The sequence below is a fragment of the Miniopterus schreibersii genome (assembly GCF_964146895.1).
Source record: "Miniopterus schreibersii genome assembly, chromosome: Y".
Taxonomy (NCBI): domain Eukaryota; kingdom Metazoa; phylum Chordata; class Mammalia; order Chiroptera; family Miniopteridae; genus Miniopterus; species Miniopterus schreibersii.
Genome location: NC_138120.1, coordinates 1,322,936 through 1,335,916, shown reverse-complemented (window position 1 = coordinate 1,335,916; position 12,981 = coordinate 1,322,936). Strand labels below are relative to the sequence as shown.

General features: G+C 52.0%; 1 protein-coding gene across 1 annotated transcript in view; it reads left to right on the top strand.

Moving 5' to 3' along the window:
* Positions 1–909: 909 nt before the first annotated feature.
* LOC308552014 (cAMP-dependent protein kinase catalytic subunit PRKX) overlaps positions 910–12,981 on the top strand; it is a 45,572-nt gene continuing 33,500 nt past the window's right edge. The window contains exon 1 of the mRNA XM_081126969.1: positions 910–1,476. Within this exon, the coding sequence (XP_080983095.1) occupies positions 1,311–1,476 (166 nt within the window). The 5' untranslated portion in view covers positions 910–1,310. The remainder of the gene's footprint in view (positions 1,477–12,981) is intronic.

The following is a 12,981-nucleotide window of genomic DNA, read 5'->3' as shown; positions in this document are numbered from 1 at the left end:
TAAAATATAAAAAAGTAAAATAAAATAAAAATAAAATAAATTAAAAAATATAAAATAAATATAAAATAAAAAATAAAATAAAAATAAAATAAAATAAAAAATAAAATATAAAATAAAATAAAATAAAATATAAAATAAAATATAAAATAAAATAAAATATAAAAAAATAAAGTAAAATAAAATAAAAATAAAATAAATAAAAAAAAAAATATATATATATATATATTGCTGTGTGTCTGAAATTTACATGCGTCTGGGCTCCTACCCTGTTCCTGGTGTGGGGGGTGGAGAGGGGTGCAGGGGCCCATTAAGTCGCACGCACCACCTTTGCTGTCCTGTCTCTAAAAATCTTTTTTTTTTTTTTAATTTTTTAACTGTTTAAAATAGAGTTCTTCTGGAATAGTTATGGATTCAGAGGAAGCTGCGCACAGGCGTCCGGGCAGGTCCCGCGCGCTCTGCGCCTTTGGCACCGCCGCGGGGGCCCGTGCGCCCCGCGCAGCCCACCGAGCGCCGCGTGCGCCTCTAACTCCAAACTCAGTTTCATTTCTTTTTTTTTTTTTTTTTTTTTAACTTTACTTTGCTTGGAACCACGCCCTCCGCGCCCCAGCCGGTCCCGCCTCCAACTTTCTGGGCCGGGGAGCGGCGAGCCCCGTGGCCAGCCTGCGCGTTCCCCGGGGGAGCTCAGCAGGGACCGCGCCTTGGGGAGCCCCGGGAGGCAGAGGGGGGTGTGGGCGCCTCCCCGAAGCCGGCCACCCCGGGGCCGCCCGAGCCGCCGCCACGCCCCGGCCTCGTGGTTCCAGGGCGGGCACTCGGCGAGGGCGGAGCGCGCGCGCTCCAGCCACAGTCCCCGCCCCGCGGGCCGGGTCCGGACGGGCGGGGAGAGCGCGCGGCCCCGCCCCGGCTCCTTCCGCCCGGTTCCCCATTACCCGGCGCTCGGCTCCGGTGCCCGCGGCGGACGCGGCGGCCTCGGGACGCGAGGGAATGAACAGGGCGCCCGGCGCGCGCGGCCCGGACCCCGCCTCGCCCCCGCCCACCCGGGCCGCGCCCCCCGCCGAGGTTGCGCCCCGACCCCCGCCGCCGCCCCGCCCGCCCCCCGAGGCCGCCGGCTACTCCCACCAGCTGCTGCTGCTGCTCCTGCAGTGAACGCCGCCCCGCGCCCCGCCATTGTCCCCGCCGCTCCGCCAGCTGCGCCGGGACGCGGGGGGCGCGCATGGGTGGGAGCCGCTGATGCCGCCGCCGCCGCGCCGCCCTCCGAGGCTGCGTCCCGGGAAGCCCGGCCCCCGTCGCCCTCCGGCCTGGAGCGCGCCCCCATGGAGGCGCCCGGGTTGGCCAAGGCGGCCACGGCGGACCCAGACCCTCCGGAGAGCCCAGGGGAGACCTCCGACGGGGCGCCCGCGCCCTTGCCGGGCTCCGACGCACCCTCGCCCGAGTCGCCCGCCTACCGCCTGCAGGACTTCGACACGCTGGCCACCGTGGGTGAGTGCGCGGCGCGGGGACCCGGCCCAGGGGCGCCCCGTGCCTCCCGGGACGCCGGCGTCAGACAAAGGGCCCGGTGTTTCCTCGCCCCGCCGCCTCCCGGGCACGGATCTGCCCGGCCCCGCCTGCTCCGGCTCCCGGCGCCGGGCTGCCCCTGCGCGCTGCGTCCCAGCGACGCCCCAAGTTGGAGCGAGCCCCCCTCCCCTCCCTGCGGGCTCCCCGCCTCGCGCCCCCAAGGCCGCCTTCTTTAGACCCTCACCCCACGGAACTACCCCCGTGTCTCGGCCCCTAGACGGCGCAGAAGTTCCTGGAGGTCACGGCACCTTGGGGACCTCGCGCGCCTTCCCAGGCAGGGACGCCCCTGGGGACCCAGGCGGCGACTCTCAGGGCACCTGCAGACCTGAGCGTGGCCAGCCTGCCCTCTGCCCAGCGGCAGGAGGCACCCTCGTGGCGCTGAGCCCGAACTGCAGCTTGGGGGACAGGTGTACCGAGGCGCTGTGGGGTGGGGGGCCCTGGAGGGTGAGACGTTTCCTGGACCCGCGCGTGCTTTTTTTTTTTTTTTTTTGCATCCCGTGCATGCGACACTTGGCCTTATTTTGTCACACTTACTTCCTTTTGTCCCCTACATTTAAAGTTGCACCCCCCGCCCCCCGACGGGACAGCTGGAAATGGAAGATTTCCGTTCCCCGGGCGCGCGGCTCCCCAAACGCGCGCGCGCTCGCTCGTGGGGTCGCCCTGAGCGCGTCCCAACTTCCCGACCGCGCCCAGGCTCTGAATTCGAGCTGCGCGCACCCGCCGGCCGGTGGCTGCTTGGCGACTGTCGCTAAGGGGCTGTGCCAAGGCGTCGTTTGCCGGGAAGATGAGCCCGGTGGGGGACACGCTGAGTGGCCCTGGGGCAGGGTGTGTAGGTGCTTTCTTGTCCGGCAACATGTTTTTTTTTGGAAAGGAGGAGAGACGGGGAAACAGGGGGCTCAAGGTCGTGAGGTCACGGCTTAGGGCTCGGTAATGACAAAAGGGACCCACCCGTGGAGAGGGAGACTTCTGTTGTCCTTCAGCGGGCTTCTCGCCCGTGTGTATTGGGTGTGAGGGAGGGGTCGCCAGGAATCCTGATTTGGGAAGGAAGGTGTGGGAGGAATCCTCCCTCTCCTGTTGGATCGCCCTCTCCATCCCTGTCTTCAAATGTATCTATTGACCTGTTTGTATCTATGTATCTGTCTGTCCCACCACCCATCCACCCATCCATTCTTCATCCATTTAACTGTATCTATTTCTGTCCATCCATCCATCCATCTATCCATTTTTCATCCATCCAACTATATCTATTACCCATCCTCCATCCATCCATCCATCCATCCATCCATCCATCCATCCATCCATCCATCCAACTATATCTATTACCCATCCACCACCCATCCATCCATCCGTCCATCCATCTAAATATATGTATTATTTGTCCATCTAGCCATCCATTATCCATCCATTTTTCATCCATCTAACTATATTATCTGTCCATCCATCCATCCATTTATCATCCACCTAAATATATGTATTATTTGTCCGTCCGTCCATCCATCCATCCATTTTTCACCCATCTAAATATATGTATTATTTGTCCATCCATCCATTTTTCATCCATCTAACTATATTATCTGTCCATCCATCCATCCACCCATCCATCCAACTATATCTATTACGCATCCACCATCCATCCACCCATCCATCCATCCATTTATCATCCATCTGAATATATGTATTATCTGTCCATCCATCCATCCATCCATCCATCCATCCATCCATCCACCCATCCATCCATCCAACTATATCTATTAGGCATCCACCATCCATCCATCCACCACCCATACACCTATCTGTCCATCCATTTTTCATCCATCCAACTATATCTATTATCTGTCCATCCATCCATCCATCCATCCATCCATTTTTCATCCATCTGAATATATGTATTATCTGTCCATCCATCCATTTTTCATCCATCTCAATATATGTATTATCTGTCCATCCATCCATCCATTTTTCATCCATCTAACTATATCTATACGTCTATCCATCCATCCATGTAACTATATCATGTGTCCGTCTATCTCCCTCCCTCTCGCCCCATCTTTCCCTCTACGCTGTCTCACTTTCCCTCCCTCCCTCCCTCCCTCCCTCCCTCCCTCCCTCCCTCCCTCCCTCGTCTCTCTCTGTCTCTCTTTCTCTGTGTGTCTCTCTCTCTCTGAAGCTCTGCTGGGCTGATTCAAAACCCGGCCGTGTTTTCCGTGGCACCAGAAAGGGAGAGAAACCCAGGCCAGTGCAGCTACACAGAAGGTGGAAACCAAGCAAACAATGGAAAGTTGTGGGAGGACCCGCCGTCCCTTGGCACACACCTCCCCGCCATTGTATTCCTCTTGGGCACGCGCCTGGGTCTGTTGTGAAAGGTGCCGGGGCTGGGAGCCAGGGCAGCGAGCCCGTGCGGGGCAGGTGGGTGGGCCACAGACCTGACCTCGTCTGGCTCCCCGTGGGCGCTGCCAAGTGGGCACAGGGGCCCAGTGACTCATCTTGTCCTTAGAGTAAGACTGTCGCCGCCTCTGGGGACCAACCGGTCCGGGCTGGGCTGGGAAATGAGCTCTTGCGTCCAGTCGTCTTTGCCGCTCTTAACGAACACGATATATTTTTGTTTTTATTTATAATTTATGTATTGAATTTCAAAGAGAGAGGGGAAGAAACTCGGGTGGTGGGGGGGGGAGGAGAGAGAGAGAGAAACATCGATTTGTTGTTCCACTTATTGGCGCATTCATTGTTGATTCCTGTATGTGCCCTGTCTGGGGGCCGAACTGCAACCTTGGGGTGTCAGGAGGCGCTTGCTCATCTGGGATAACTTCCTGTGGGCCTGAAAGGAGAGCCCAGTGGTCCATGTTTCCGATATTGGACAAGCAGGGGACAAGGTCCCGGACTTGTGTGTGTCTACACCCCCTGGAAGCTTCAGGGAGGTTTTCTGCAGCCTTTTACCTCCGCTCATTTCTTGAATATTGGTAAGAGATGAATCTGGGCATGATTAATTTAAGAGACAAAGCTTAAAAAAAAAAATCACAAGCCTTTCCAGTCCATTACCATCCTGTCTCCGAGCCAACATCTCCCCAATCTTAGCTCATCTCATAAGGTGCAGTCGGCAAAAGGCAGGGGCTAGGTCGGGCTCTCCACCTATGGTTAGAACCCAGGCAGGGCCCAGCATGAATGCTCAGCATACGAAGCTTCCAGCTCAGGAAAATAACTTCATTTTTTATTTTTTATTAAATATGGGTTTTTTTTTTAATTTAATTTTTATTTTTTTAAATATATCTTTATTGATTTCAGAGAGAGGAAGGGAGAGGGAGAGAGAGAGACAGAAACATCAATGATGAAAGAGGCATTGATCGAGCCTGAAACCCGGGCATGTGCCCTGACCGGGAATCGAACCCTGATCGCCTGGATCCCAGGTCGACTCTCAACCGCTGAGCCATGCCCGGCCTGGCTAAATATGTTTTTATTGATTTCAGAGAGAGAGAGAGAGATAGAAACATCAATGATGAGAGAGAGGCATCGATCAGCTGCCTCCTGCATGGCCCGTGCTGGATATCGAGCCCAAAACCCCGGGCATGTACCCTGCCCTGGAATTGAACCATGACCTCCTGGTTCCTAGGTCAATGCTCAACCACTGAGCCACGCCGGCCGGGCTCAAGAACATATCTATCACCCCAGGGTAGACCGGTCCCTGTGAGCAGTCATTCCCCATCTCTCTCCCGAACCCGTGACAACCACTAGCCTGCTTTCTGTCTCCAAGGACATCCCGGTTCTGGGTTCCTCTATATTTCCCAGGCACGTCTCCTATCTCACCTCTCCCATCTCTAAGGGGTTCAGGGGACAATGCCGGGAGAAGGTGAGGAGATTCATAGCCAACAGCTCCCTGCTCAAGAGGAAAGGTGAAAAAAAGGGGGGCCGTGGAAAGAAAATACGAGGCGGGAAAGGCCAGGTGAGGCAAACCAAGAGCAGAAGCGAACAGTCAGTGTGAGGGCGACAGCGATGGGCACTCGGGCGGCAGACACATGCACAGAATGCCTGCTGTCCCTGGTTGAACAGAACCCCCACCCCCCCAAAAAATTCATGCTCCCCCAGAACCTCAGAAGGGTCTCTGCAGATGGGATTCGTGAAGGATCTGAGATGAGGTCGTTCTGGGTCAGGGGGGCCCTACACCCAAGGACACAGAGGCAGAGACGGGAGGGAGGCGGCCACCAGCCCAGGACACCTGGAGCCCCAGGAGCTGGAAAAGGCAGGAGGGACCCTCCCCTGGAGCCTCCGAAGGGAACACAGCCCTGGGACCCCTGGATCTCAGCCGTCTGGTCTCCAGGACTGTGGGCCTGGCTAAAGCTGGAGCACAGGCGCCCACTTCTGAGGAGGCCTCTGCAACTCATTGCATGACAAAGGCCTTCTCCAGGGCCGGATGGAGCAGAGCCAAGACCTCGCGTTTCCCCTGCGTCCACTCCTGCAGTGAGGAGAGGCCTCCACACCGTGTCCAGTTCCTCTCGCCCCGCTTTGTAAACCCAGGGTGAGAACCCGCTTCCCAGGTGGCTGGGTCCAAGACCACCACCTTCCGTCCGTCCCTACCTTGGCCTTATGGTCCACTGAGGCTTCTGTAACAAAAATACCATAAATCGAGTGGCTTATAGACAACACAGATTTATTTCTTACAGTTCTAGAGGCTGGAAGTCTGGCTTTGTGGTGCCAGCATGGTCGGGACGTGGCGAGATCTCTCCTCCGCCTTGCAGATGGCTTTGGTCTCACGTGGCTGTGGCCTCACGGGGTGGAAGGCAGAGAGGGGAACCCAGTTTTTTTGTGTATCTCTTATAAAGGCATCAGTCTTAACATGGGGGTTCCACCCTTATGACCCCATTGAATCCTAATTCCCTTCCAAAGATGCCAATCCATTGCGGGGGGGGGGTAGGGCTTCAACATACCAATTTTGGGGGGTCACACATTCAGGCCACAACACTAGGATTGGTCCTCACGTGCTTTCTTGCCTTTCTTCTCTTGAAGTCCTGCCCTAGCGATAGATTTTGATGACCTTGTCACATCCTGGAATGCCCAGGGGAGGTCACCCCTTGCCCTGTGTTCGGGGACGACCCACCATTGCCCGACGTGGGTGGCCCATGGGGACACCATGATAGGGGAGGGTCTCAGACCTGCTTCCTGGAGGTGTCCCTCCACGGCCGAGGACCACCAGGGCGACCACCTTTGTCACCAGACGCGAAGGGAGGAAGCACCGCGTGTCACGGAGCGAGGTTTCGGTTCCGCCCGCCCCTCCCCGAGCTCACGGGAAGCTTCTAACCACAGTGTCCTTTCTGGAAGAGTTCAGAATTCTCAGTACACTGCTTTCTGTCTCGTTGGGAGCCGCACGCTGGGGATTTCTCTGTTATTTTCCCCAAGTTTTGGGGTTTTGTTTTGTTTTTTTTAAATATGTTTTTATTGATTTCAGAGAGAGGAAGGGAGATGGAGACAGATGGAAATATCAATGATGAGAGTCATGGATCGGCTGCCTCCTGCATGCCCCCGGCTGGGGATCGAGCCCGCAACCCGGGCATGTGCCCCGACCGGGAATCGAACCCCGATCTCCTGGATCCTAGGTCAATGCTCAACCACTTCGCCACCCCCACTAGGCCCCCCAAGTTTTTTTTTTTTTCAGACAACCACATGGTCACCCCCTTCAGTGCCATTTAAGCAATGTTCCCCTTTCCCTTCCTCTTTGGAACGCTCCACGCTGTTTCCTGCTGAAAAAAAAAAAAAAAACGCGACAGGTCAACTTTTTTTTTTTTGAGATTGTCAACAGTGTGTGCAGGCGGGGGGGTGGGGGGCGGAGGACAATCGTGTCCCTTTATTTTTCACAAGGATTCGTGAGCAGGGGGTGGCGGGCGTAGACAACATTGCAGTCGTCGCTTCCCCTCCATCTGTTACTGTGTGCCAGCCGGGATGAGAGACGGCGAACTGGGGGTGCAAAATGCCGCTGAGGCTGTTTGCCAGCTGCCTGTCTTTGGGCAGGTGGCATCTCTTCTCTGCAGCCCTCGTGACCAGCAAGAAAATGTAAGAAATGTAGCTAATGCCCTGGCCAGTGTTGCTCAGCGGTTAGAGCGTCGGCCCGGGGTCCCCGAAGGTTCACGGGTTCGATTCCCCATCAAGGGCACATACCTGGGTTGCAGATCTGATCCGTGGCCCCCGTCGGGGTGCATGCAGGAGGGCAACCGACCGATGTGTCTCTCTCCCATCGCGGCTTCTCTCTCCTTCCCTTCTACTCTCTCTAAAAATCAATTGGGGAAAATACCCTTCGTTTAAGGTGAACAAACAAACAAAAAAACTCAGCTAGTGACCGCGCAGGGCTTCTGTGGGCAGACTGGCTAATACCCCTGCTGTGCTTGGCATTGGCGTGGGCGTCGTAAAGGACAGCCTCCCAAACACCACTGTGCATTCACTTATTCACTCACAGGTAGGGTGGCTGGCGTCGCCCTGTCTGGGTGGCACCTCCCCAGGTAGCACCGAAGGCACCTGGGCCTTCGTTGCTTTTCCACGGCTGAGTCATAGGTCCCGGAACGGATGGACCGCGTTTCGGTCTATCCAGATGGTCCATTCATTTCCTTAGGGAAACAAAGTGGGAAGTCTTTGTGCCCTTAAAGAACAGTCATTTATTATCTCCCAGTCCCGGAGGCCGGGAGTCGTCGGAGATGAAGGTGTGGGCAGGGCTGGTTTCTCCCGAGGCCCCCCTCTCCTTGGCCTGCGGACAGATGTCTACGGCCTGTGTCCTCACATGGTCATCCTTCTGTGTGCGTCTGTGTCTCCATCTCTCTCTCTTTGTTTTTGTTTTTTTTATAAAGACACCAGTCCTATTGGATTAGACTCAACCTAGTGACCTCATTTTACCTAAATCACCTCTTAAAAGACCCGTCTCCAATGACAGTGCCCTTCTGTGCTCCTAGAGATTGGGACCTCAACGTGCACATATATATATATTTTTTTTTTGGTGAGGGGACCCAATTCAGGCCGTTATACCCCTGAATGTTTTGGTTTTTTTGTTTGTTTGTTTGTTTGTTTAAATTTATTGATTTCAGAGAGGAAGGGAGAGAGAGAGAAAAAAAAACATCAATGGTGAGAGTCATTGATCGGCTGCCTCCCGCACGCCCCTGACTGGGGATTGAGCCCACAACCCGGGCATGTGCCCTGACCGGGAATCGAACCCGGATTGCCTGGATCCTAGGTCCACGCTCAACCACTGAGCCACGCCCGGCTGGGCCCCATGAATGTTTTAATGCATCTGACGATGCCTCAGAGTCCCCGTAAGGCCGTGGTTCTGCATCTCGCCAGGTAGATTTCATTCATCAGCTTTGAGGGCAGGAGGTAGGACCCTTTTTTTTTTTTTAACCACAAAGACGGTCGTAGTTTGAAGACATGCCCCCTGCTTGGTTCCCCTCGTCAGCTCTACCTGCCTTTCCCTGCATCGCCACCCACTGTGCTTCTTTATTGCTTATTGCATTTTCTTAATTTTTGTTGAATTTATTGGCGTGAACGTTGGTGAATAAAATTATAGGTTTCAGGGGTACAGTTCCATAATGCATCCTCTATATTGTATTGTGTGCTCACCACCCCAGGTCTCCTTCCGTCACCACCATCACCACCACCAGTACTTTCTGGACATAGCTCAGCCTTGTCTCATTTCCAAGGGTGGGCGGTGGTGTTATTTGCATGGACTCGGGGCTCACTCTGCTCAGTAGCCCTGTCTTGAGTGTGCTGGGAGCATTCATCCCTCCCCTGCACGGGTCACCTCCTTGTTCCGGTCTCTGGGGCGTAGGGCATGGTGACACCCCAGAGGACGCCCACGGCAAGGTCACCTTCCCTTGGTCTCCTCTTGTGATCTCCCTCCTGGTCTTTCGCACTGTTTTTACCTCCTTCTGTAACAAATTTCCCCCAAACTCGACGTCTTAAAACAACAGGCATTTATATACCTCCCAGTTCTGCAGCTTTCGGGCGTGTAAATGGGTCTTAGAGGGTAAACATCAAGGTGTCAGCAAGGCTGGTTCCCTCGGGAGCCTTGTCTTTCTCAGCTTCTAGAAGCTCCCGTGTTCCCTCTTTCATTTTCTAGAAGTGTTGGGTCAAATCCTTGTCATGCTTCCGTCTCTCTGGTTTCTCTATCCGGCCTCTCTCCTCTGCTAATAAGGACTGTTCCACCCCAGCTGGTGTGGCCCGAAGGCCGAGGGGTCCTGGGGTTCGATTCCGGCTGACAGCATGGACCTCAGTGGCAGGTTTGATCCCCGGGCCTGGTCGGCGAGAGCGGGAGGCAACCCATCGATGCGTCTCTATCACGTCCATGTTTCTCTCTGTCTCCCTTCCCCTGCTGTGTCTGCAAAGCAATGGAAAAAATATCCTTGATTAAAATAATAATAATAAAGGATTAGAAGAAGAAGAATAATTTGTGATTTCATTGGTCTCACCAAGATAACCCAGAAGAATCTCCCCATTGAAGGACAACCGATTAGCATCTATGATTAGTACCCAAAAACTCAATATATGCTTTGCCACATAAACTGATATACTCACAGGTTGTGGGGATTCGGGGGGGGGGGGGCAAGGAGAGTGTGCCGCCCCCGGGGGACAGCTCCTTGCAGAACTGGGGTCATCCTTGGCCACCTTCAGTGACTTACTTCCACAAAGGGATCAACCCACAGTAACAGTCAAAAGCTCCTCCAAGGCCCGGCCAGGGTGGCTCAGTAGTTGAGCGTTGACCTGTGAACCCAGGTTCGATTCCCGGTTCAGGGCACGTGATCCCCAGTAAAGGGCCGTGCAGGAGCCAACCTATCAGTGATTCTTTCTCACCATTGATGTTTCTCTCTCCCTCCCTCCCTGTCTGTAAAATCAACAAAAACTTTAAAAAAAAAGACACCTCTTCCACGCATACCTACGGGGAGAAACACTTCATTCCGATTAGGAACAAATGCGACCGTAGGTTTTTGTGTAGGCAGGTGGGTGCCGGTGCTGGGCAAGGGATTAATTGAGTTAATTGAGGCTCTCAGATCTCGGTCTTCTCCCACCTGGCTGGAGCTGCGCACAAGGAATAATTATCACCTCTCTGGGTCCCTCCCTCCCCGCCACCCGCGCTGGGCCAGGAGAACCAGTTCTAAGCCACAGGATTGTCAGGAGATGAGCTGGCAGAGCCTTACCTGGAGGGGGGCAGGGAGTCTGGCCCTCGAGTCCCGGAAGCAAAGCTAGTTTCTACCTGGAGGCCTGAGATAAAGGTGCGGAATGTCGCAAGCAGTGTTGAGCATATGGGTTAATTAACTGATACCACGGGTTCTTTTACATATACATATATATATTTATACATATATATTCACCAAAAAAAAAATGTATACACACTTTTTTCTGATAGTTCAAAGGATGTTCCTTTCTTTTCAGATTTAACCCATTAGAATTCATAATTGTTCAAAGTGTGTATACATTTTTGGGGGGGACACCCTGTGTATATAAACTGGGCAGATTGTTTTTTTCTGAGTTGCAATGTGGAAAAAAAAACATAAATAAAACCAGCTCTATAATGCTTCTAAGAAGCTCCTAATTCCAGCAGTGTTTCCCCTCCTCCATTGCACAGGTGGGATGGCCGATTCCAGGCTGGCTTGGGTGTGTAGGGTAGGATGCTACCTGTTTGTTTTACTATTAGGGCATTCATGGGGAAGTGCAGTTGGTATTTGGATTATGTTTGTTTCCTTTATTTTATTTATTTTATTTTAATTTAATTTAATTTTTTAATATTTTGATTTTATTATTTTATTTAATTTTATTAACTTAATTTTATTATTTTTTATTTTATTTTTATTTATTATTTTATTTTATTTTTATTATTTTATATTTTATTATTTTATTTTTAATTTTATTATTTTATATTATATTTTATTTTATTTTTAATTTTATTATTTTATTTTATATTTTATTTTATTATTTTATTTTATTTTTAATTTTATTATTTTATTTTTTATTTTATATTTTATTTTATTATTTTTTATTTCATTTCATTTCATTTTAATTTATTATGTTATTGTCAATCCTCACTGGAAGGTATTTTCTCCATTGATTTTCAGAGAGAGTGGAAGGGGAGAGAGAGAGAGAGAGAGAAACATCGATGTGAGAGACACACATGGATTGGTTGCCTCTCACACGCTCCCCAGACAGGCGGAGGGATCGAACCTGCAACCCAGGTGCGTGCCCTTGACGGGGAATCAAATCCTCCTGCACCGCTGCAGTGCCTGGGGTGTCAGGACACAAAGCAGAGGGAGACTTTCCAGGTGGGAGGCTGCTCCCACGTCTGTGAGTCAACCTGGTCCTCACCTGGGAGTTTCCCATAGGACACCTCCAGGCGGTTTTCCAGCCTTTCATCTCCTGCCAGGTGCTCCTGTGACCTCTCCAAGACCCCCTGGGGTGTCCCCGCCCCACTGAGCCCGAAAGGACTGTCGAGGCTAAACCTGGGGCCTCCCGGGGCTGCACCCTGTGGTTAATCCCAGGTTTGAAAGAATGACTCACCTTTCAGACCGTCTTTCCTGCTCGCCTCGGTCCCCCGACTTAACCCACTGGGAGATTTATACGGGTTTTTCCAATAGCTACCTGGAAAAGGTGATTGCATCCTGCAGTTCTTAGGAGAACACACCAGTTCCTACAGGCAATTGCAGCCCATGCTACTTTCAAAAATAAAGATACATGTTTTTAAAAAAGCAAAACAGCCCAGCCCGGCGTGGCTCAGCGGTTGAGCATTGATCTATGATCCAGGAGGTCACGGGTTCGATTTCCAGTCAAGGCACAAGCCCGGGTTGGGGGCTCAATCCCCAGTAGGGGGTGTGCAGGAGGCAGCTGATCCATGACTCTCTCCCATCGCTGATGTTTGTCTCTCTCTTCCTCTCTCTGAAATCAATAAAAAAAAAAAATTTTTTTTAAAAAAGGGGAAACATAAAAATTTTAAAAACACAGACACTCTCACTCTGAGTCCTATTTTCAGAAAAATTTGAGAAGATCCTGTTTTTATAACAAAAACAGGATGTTATAATGCGAAACAGAACTTTCAATAGAAGTGCTAAAAATATATATATTTTTTAATTAAAAAAGACAATGCTAAAAAAAAAAAATCCAAATGTTGATTGTATCCATGCTGGCGACTTCCGTTACCATCTTGGAGCTGTTTGGTCTCAAGTGCAGAGCTCGAATCTAGACCTTTCTCTCGGGCACTGGAGAAAGTGTCGTCTGCACCGCAGTGCCTATTGGGGGGTCCGTGTCTCCCTTGGCGTTCAGTAGGTCTTTTGTGGGGTGCTTCCCGTGACTGTCGTAATGAAACACTACAAATCTGGTGGATTACAACTGAAATCCATTCTCTCTCCATCCTGGAGACCAGACATCTGAGATCCAGGGGTCCCAGGGCCAAGCTCCCTCCAGAGGCTCCAGGGGAGGGTC